The following is an 8,223-nucleotide window of genomic DNA, read 5'->3' as shown; positions in this document are numbered from 1 at the left end:
AATGTTATCTGTGTGCATTACAATGTAGTTCTGTAATATTGTGAAGGTTTTTTTGTTTTTTTGTTTTTTTTCAAAGAAATGTGAATTGAACATGTATTAGCTGAGCAAGTCATTGTACACAACCAGCTTAAAACACACAACGGATCAAAGATCGGAGACCATCAATCGTGTTAGTAATGCAAGTTCATGATTTCGTCCATGATAAATTCAAACGCCTGCAAGGTCGCAACCAATAACTGCTCTAGTTCGCATTGAACCACAATGTTTGAAGAGAATGTTTAAGCTTCTCAGCAGTTCGTCCAATCGTTGCCATGAAGTTATAACACAACCAACGCCATGCCTTGCTTGTCAGTTTCTCGAGACGTCAATTTATTAAAATGTTCTAAAAGTGGTCAATTTTGTACGGTTATCTGTCATATCTAAATAAACAGTGACGTGCAAAATCCCAACATCATTGCTTTTGGAGTTCAAACAACCAACAGCTGTGAACATTTCAAAATATTCAAATGAAATGTTGAGTCAAACAAAACGGATGTTTTTCCTAATACTTTTTTAGGCCGTTTGACATCTATCACCCATTTATCAACCTAGTGTGAACATTTCATTTTGAAAGTGGATAACGTTTTCTTTTTTTTTTCTTTTTTTTCGAGATGTCGCCGAAAATCTGAAGCGGTTATGTCCCTGCAGGAAGAAAAATCCGTAATTGGAAAACACAATCTGTGAAAAGTATCTGACAGAACCGCTTCACAAATTAATTAATATTTGTTTAACCCCTTTCTCTAAAACCATTTATTCCTTAGAAGGGGAACGTTGCTGTTATACATTATTAGCTACAGTGCTCCTTATCAATTAAGATGTTGTGCTCCTTATCAAGTAAGATTTTGGTAATTAATTAATGCAAAAATAGTTAATGGCTTGACGTTTCGACCCTACCAGAGAGTGCTCTCGGTCATTAAATTTGTGAGTAATTACGAAAGATGTATTCTTCTTTTTATAGCCGTGTATTGACACACGCTCTAATAGAACGTTACACCTTGTGCCGAGATATGCGTTTTGGTCTTTGGCCAGCGAGAGCGAGCATGGCAATCTCAAACACACTCTCTTATTAAGTGACTCATTGGTAATCACGGATGTATAAGTTGTCACTGCTAGCTCTTCTTCAAGTTGCATCGACGCCTAATGGATCAGAAAACCCGAGAGCGGGAAAGTTAACGGAGGGAGGCGAAACCACCTCTGTGATCCACAAGTTATTGCTTGTTGTGAGTGAAGGAGTTATATGTTTGAACTGGAAACTGTACTGGTTACTTGTTTTGTCATCAATCATTGATCGAGATTGTTTCTTCATCCATGCTTCATCGTCAGCTATAAATGACCCTCAGAGAGTATCATGTTTTAACTCATTTGTAAACAATCTTTATTCTCAGTGAGGCTTCTGGAATGTCAAGTGTGTTCATTTTTTTTGCGTGAGATAGACATCATCTGTTTGTTTTTATGATGGAAGACAATTACACAATATCTCTAGATGCCAGTGATTCAGAGATTGCGACTATGGCAAGTGGAAACATCTTGCTCACTGAGTATGTCATTTCGTCTAATGTTTCGACAGTCATGCCGACTCAAGTAACCGGAACATTATCCCATGAACTGGTTTTCCAGTATGGAGTTACCACGGCCTTCAAGGTGGCTTATGGCGTCGTTATGGTGCCCGCCATTTTGGGCAACATCTTTATCCTCATGGCAATTGCATGCCACGCAGAACTTCGCTCACAACACACCAATGTTTACGTTGCGAACCTAGCAGTTTGCGATCTCATGGTTGTCGTCATGGAGTGCCCGTTTGCCATTTTACAGTTCTTGGTTCGAGGTGAATTCGCCATGAACTTTTTTACACCAGGGATCTGTAGACTAACTTTCTTCGTCAATAGTTTCTTTGGGACTTGTTCTATTCTCACGATGCTAGCTATTGGTGTGGAGAGGTACTGTGCAGTAATGCATCCTTTTCAAACTCTGTCTCTGGGTGAGAACGCAGGGACCAGGGCTAGGAACATCATCTTCTTCTTCTGGTCATTCACTGTGCTCACACATCTTGGGCAGTTGGCACTTTTTGGAGAAATCCAGACTGACCACTATATCAATCAGGCCGGTGAGAGGTAGGTTTGTGTGTTCCATCTCAAGTGATGTCAACATTTTCAATTGTTGTGTTCTGTGACGTTTTGAAAAGCTGTAAGTTATTTTTTTTAATAATTTGTTTCTGTCCATATCCAATAATAAACCAAAAAGTCGCGTTACCGTTTTGCTCTAAGTCTGAGCCATTCATTTTTGCATTTTTTCTCGTTCTCTATTGGACAAGGGTTCCCCTCCACTCTACGCCACTGAATCTAAAGAAATTGTTTCAAGATCTAAGAGTTTTGTATTTTCCTCAACTCAGTTTTGGTGTGACTTACTGCCTGAGTGCCCAACCTGAGAAGCAACCGATCTACTCTCACATCTACGCTGCTACAGCCTTTCTCCTGGTCTATGGTTCAACTTTCCTCACCACTCTGGTCCTTTATGTCCGGATCCTCAAACATCTTATTAACCGCAAGCACATCGGAGGAGACCAACTGATGGGGAAAACCACACCCGAAGACCCATCGTCTATAAGGAGGAGAGTGGTCGTCCCTAAGGCGTGCTCGGACGCGGTGCATAAGACATTTCGAATGCTGAGTTGTTCTGTACTCTCATACGCGATTTGTTACTCGTTGTATTTCTATGTCAATCTCTACTATATCTACTTCGGTCTGACGGATAGGAATGGTATCACTTTGATGCTAATTGCCAACTGGTTCGGTGCCGTTAACTCGCTCATTAACCCCATCGTCTATACCGTGTTTGTGGACCAGTTCCGCACCGTGTTCGGAGGGATTTTGACGGGGAAGGCGTTACGGAGGAAGAGGTCGTCTCGTTTCATCAACGCACCGAAAGGTTCACGGAGCAGACAAGTTTCCACGAATAACAACAGATCGAATACACAGAAGGAGTCGACAATTGTAACTATCAGCAACTTGAACGCCACACCCAGCCGACCCAGCCATCAGTAGTATTGTTGTCTTGTTAAAAGCTAAACGGCTAAAGTTTGGATTACGCGCGTAAAATTTGATATAGGCTCTGGATGTTTCAATTGCATTGAGTACATGTTTGTTGTAACAATAATACAGCTAAGATTCATCGTGGTTTGAGCTCATCATACCTGTACATTGACAGATTGTCACGTACGTTCCGAGGGAGATCGTTCCTTCAACCCTCGTAAGACCCCCGTGTCAGAATTGACACACTCCGCGTACAGGTGGCCCATTTCTAGGTCAAAATTACCCTGATGCTGTTCCACAATGACTTAGACATGTGTCAAACTGACAGAATCCGAGTTCAATGCATGCAATCCGAGTCAGTTTAACCCATGATTAGGTCAGGTCCCCTTGGGACCCGGAATCCTGATTTCTCGATTTCACAAAGAGTTAGGACTCGTCTTATCTCGACTCGTCCTAACTTAGGATTAATCTGAAGGTCTGCATGCTACAGTGCACGGTTGGGACTCGTCCCAAGTCCTAAGATTAGTCTTAAGTTAGGAAGAGTTTTGTGAAATCGACGGGTGTCACTAGAGTGATATGCATTGTCCATGTTGTATATATGCATTTGATGTGACAGGTATATAGGCCTATACTTCTAATACCAAGAGGCCTATCTGTACGGCGTAATCCTGCCATACCGAAAACGTGTTACCGGTGAAGTAGACAATGACTGTGTGCGTTTTCATCTCACAAAAGCATCCGTAACTTTGGTGGTATACTCATAAGATATGCTTTTTGCGAGCTGGGTGGAACATTGAAAATAAAGTAGTCAATTTCACAAATAGTTAGGACTCGCCTTACCTCGAGTTAGGACGAGTAACTTAGGATTAATCTTAAGGTCTGCATGCTACAGTGCAGGTTTGGGACTCGTCCCAAGTCCTATAAGATTAGTCTCAAGTTAGGAAGAGTTTTGTGAAATCGACGGCAGGAAGGATATAATGAATATAGACTACTCTATTTTCAATGTGCTGTAGCCGAGAAACCCAACAGTCAATTCTCACCAGCGTTCATGCAGTATCTCTGCAGTGATCGTGGAATATAATCAGCATGAAGGTCTTGAATCAACACTAATAAAAAGAGACAAATGACTGCACACTGGAACTGAGCTTACTTGGACTTCTAATTGTACAAACGCATTTGGCGGCATGAAATCAGCTGATGATATACAAGACAAGCCGCAGGGTAAAGTTCCTCCGTTAATAATGTGACACTGGTTTTTCTTTCAACTCGCCGCTTTGGTATCTACGAGAGGGAGTTGTTAATTATAACAAGATAATAAGAAAACACCCAAAAACAAATTGTTTCACTTAAATATTGACATTGGCATTGTTTCATTAATATTAATAAAGATACTGTGTCGAGTCACCTCGTACAAATAATATTACCCGAGTTATGTTGACGATGTGAATTACTGATCTCAGAATGCGGATTGAATTTGATGAAGCTGTAGTGGGGTGTCTGTTCACTGTTTCAAAGTGTTATAAAAATAAAAAACGTTTAAAACAATTTGTTGATCTGATTAGAAAGGAGAACGAAAATTAAGGCAAAGTTCTTAACACTGCCCCACACAAACAATCGTTAGTTGTATTAATAATCAGAAAATGCAGATGTTCGGTCAAACTGACATATGAAAATATAATTTCAAAAGGTGGTTGCGCTTGTGAGATAACGAAGGGAACACAATGTCCACACAGGAAAACAAATACCTGATTTGAATACACAATCTGAAAAGACTGATATAGTAACTCTGCTCTGATTCACATTTTGGGCTTAAAAGCTGATGTCGTTTTACATGACCACATTACTGCAAAGTGAAATGTTTCGCAAAATGTTTCATAATATCGAAAGCTGCTGCAGACTTCTAACCCAATTTATTTGTATTGACATTAAAGCCATTATACACTTTAGGTAAACAGTATTGTCCAAGTCCCACACTTCGTGTATCACAACTTATGTATAAAATAACAATCCTGTGGAAATTTAGGCTCAATCGGACATCGGAGTCGGGAGAAAATAACGGGAAAACCCACTCCTGTTTTCGCGCGTTTCGCCGTGTCATGACATGTGTTTATAACAAATCCGTAATTCTCGTTAACGAGAATTTATATTGTTTTACCGTTTTCTCAAAAAGTAAAGCATTTCATGGACTAATATTTCAAGAGAAGTCTTTCACCATTACCTTCTGTAAACCCTGTAAATTATTTGTAAATCTGTGAACTTTTTTTTTTTTTCTGTACCGAAAGGGTCCAATGGCTTTAATTTCAAGAGTGATTACCAAACGTGTATAATTCCCCTCTAAATCACAGAAGACCTGTCACAGTGCCATTCAAATTGCACCAAACATGGAAATATTATATCCCTAGTAATATAATCAATTATTAACTTGCTTATTAACTGGGATCCTGACGAGTCAATCTTGCTGTAAATGAAGTAACCGTTATCAGAAATGCCGCGTGAGCTCATTTCTGCGTGGAGGTGCATCATGTCAAAGTAATGCTAGCGTGAAGAGGCTTTGGCCACTTCTTGTGCATTTAGTGAGAGTGTATTTGCCGTCAATAAGATGTGTTATAAAGATTTACTTAACATCCATCTTATTGGATGTATCGATGACAAATGTCTCAGAGTACAATTATGCACTTTATTCAATAAAGAAACTGTTTGCATTTATACATTGCATATAAATAGATATTATACAATAAAACTAAATGTGAACATTTTATCTCAAAAGGGAATACCGTTTTTGAGATTTCGCCGAAATCCGGAGCGGTTATGTCCACGCAGGAAGAATAATCCGTAATTGGAATACACAATCTGAGAAACCTTTCTCAAATTGCAATTTTGTTGAATGCCTTTCTCCAAAAACACATTCCTTCCGGGAATCGTTTCTCAAAATGTTATACATTATAAACAGCTGCAGTGCTTCTTACCAAGTAAGATTCTGGTTATTAATTGTGCTTAGAAGTTACCAAAGGTATCCAGACAGACTATTTATAAAATGTTGCATATGTTTTTTTTAATTCAGATACAAAAATATGATGCGACACAAGTCAGAAATTCAAGATTTATTATCATTTGTATCCTATCAGAACAATAATCAAAGAAACATTGAACGAACTTGGCACAAGTTATGTTGTAAATCTGCTACCACTATGCCAAGTTCTTTCTTAAAGGCACTGGACGCTATTGGTAATTGTCAAAGAACAGTTTTCTCACTTGTTGTATCTCAACGTATGCTAAAAATAACAAGCCTGCGGTGGAAAGTTTGGCTCAATTGGTCATTAAAGTTGCAAGAGAATAATGAAAGATGAGACACATTACTTTGTATGCTTTCAGCCGACGTATTTTATCATTGGAGTGAGAAATTACCTCTTTCTCAAAACTATGTTACTTCAAGTAAGTTTTAATGCTAACAATTATTTTGAGTTATTACCAATGTCCAGTGCCATTAACTGGCGGCTACAGCTTTGACTACTGCAAAAGGGTGTAACTTAGGAGGTCCTATACTTCACAGCAAGATAATGTTGTGGTAAAGCAAAGCCGTAGCCACTAATTGGGCCAATGCCTAACATTTAAAACCAATAACTTTGAAACATCATTGCTCTTATATTAAGCTTCCATCCCCAACCAATTTCAACACAAAATTGAACACAAAATCTAAAATTCTTTTCTAACATTTAGGAACTTTTTCAACAAATTAAGGATTAGGTTATTAAAAATAAAATGATTAACCTTTTGACAGCTGCACTTGTAACCTATAGAATGTCAGTTTAACATCCATTTGACATTTGTTGGTTGATAATGTTGTATTTAAAATGATATGTATAATGTGTACATCTCAAACAAAGACCTCAGTTGAAGTTGTTATAAATAAACAACAAAGAGAATAAAACGATATGAATAATTTGAAGGTATCGGTGTACAAACGCCACAAAACCCAGTTACAGTTACATAAATGTAGACTCTAGACTTTTGTATAACCGACAAAATGCACCTTAGATGCGGAACTTCTCATGAGTGCAAACACTCCTCCACCCATTACGCCCATCCACAGGGGTACAAATGAGCACCCTCCTCCCTGGGCTCCCACACCCTTCTGAGCCCTCTGGCCTTGCCCAAGGATAAACCCAGACAAGCATTCCATTGTGGTGGTGTCAGCGTCACCAATTTTGATGATGTCATCAATTTCTGCGGCGCTCCATAGGAGGACTTGACCGTCCCAGCCCGCAGAGAGAAGAAGGTCACCTTGAGGGTCAAAGGTCACACTGCTGACGAAGGACTTGTGACCTTTGAACAGAAAACAAACCAAAAATAGACTTTAAAATACAATATTCATCTTACACTTGCAAATCCTGAAATTTGATTGGAACTCGTCACAATTATTGCAAATGTGTAATTCTACAACAGAGTTTAACTTTCATCTCAATTAAATTTGTTGAGAACACAAATGGAAGAATAATAATACCAGAAATAATAATAAGACAGTTCATGATAAGTGCTTGCTTATTACATCTATTTGAAAGAGAAAAGAAAACAACCAATGATCAAATGGTTAAAATAAGACGTTGTGACCCTAGCAGAGTCTTTCTCTTTTTACATATTCCACATTACTTTGAAGTGAAATGTTTATTCAAAATGCTCTATACTATCAAAAGTTGCTGTAGGCTTCTAACTAAAGGTTTTGATTGCCAATTACCAAACGTGTACCTTCCCTTAAAACATGTTATAAATAACTTCTGAACATGGATCTGTGTTTAATGTTTGCTGTGGTTTACCTTTAAGAATGGCACACTTGTAGAAAGTATTTGGCTTCAGATGTTTCTTTGGACTGACTAGAGAGGAGGAAGTAAAGAAGATCATTAAATAACTTCGCAGTTTCAGACCTTGTAATTTTGCTCACTTTTTAAACTTCCTGTTTTCATCCAGAAGATTCTGAGAGTGAGACAGCTGACCCATTGAAATTCAAGGCCCAAAGAAAAAAGAACAACAAAATTATGCTTACCAGAATAAGGTTACCAGCCAAACTACCATGTTACATGTATAGTTTGTGAGTGGTATCCTGCTCATTTCTGCTAAGCAGAAAACTGTAAAGCAATACTTTCAAAAAAACAAAAAACAA

At 38.5% G+C, this 8,223-nt stretch overlaps 2 protein-coding genes across 2 annotated transcripts in view; one reads left to right on the top strand and one right to left on the bottom strand.

Moving 5' to 3' along the window:
• The first annotated feature begins 1,548 nt into the window (after positions 1–1,548).
• LOC139941769 (neuromedin-U receptor 2-like) lies at positions 1,549–3,080 on the top strand. The gene is made up of 2 exons (XM_071938382.1): positions 1,549–2,150; positions 2,429–3,080. The coding sequence occupies exons 1-2, from the start codon at positions 1,549–1,551 to the stop codon at positions 3,078–3,080; spliced, it is 1,254 nt and encodes a 417-aa protein (XP_071794483.1).
• Positions 3,081–6,140: 3,060 nt separating this feature from the next.
• Positions 6,141–8,223, bottom strand: part of LOC139941427 (zinc finger protein basonuclin-2-like) — a 32,448-nt gene continuing 30,365 nt past the window's right edge. Inside the window, exons 15-16 of the mRNA XM_071937911.1 lie at positions 7,880–7,936; positions 6,141–7,391 (exon numbers count right to left, since the gene is read on the bottom strand). Of these exons, the coding sequence (XP_071794012.1) occupies positions 7,069–7,391; positions 7,880–7,936 (380 nt within the window). The 3' untranslated portion in view covers positions 6,141–7,068. The remainder of the gene's footprint in view (positions 7,392–7,879; positions 7,937–8,223) is intronic.

The sequence above is a fragment of the Asterias amurensis genome, chromosome 9, assembly GCF_032118995.1.
Source record: "Asterias amurensis chromosome 9, ASM3211899v1".
NCBI lineage: Eukaryota > Metazoa > Echinodermata > Asteroidea > Forcipulatida > Asteriidae > Asterias > Asterias amurensis.
The sequence above is the reverse complement of the archived record's forward strand: the minus strand, read 5'-3'. Positions and strand labels throughout refer to the sequence as shown.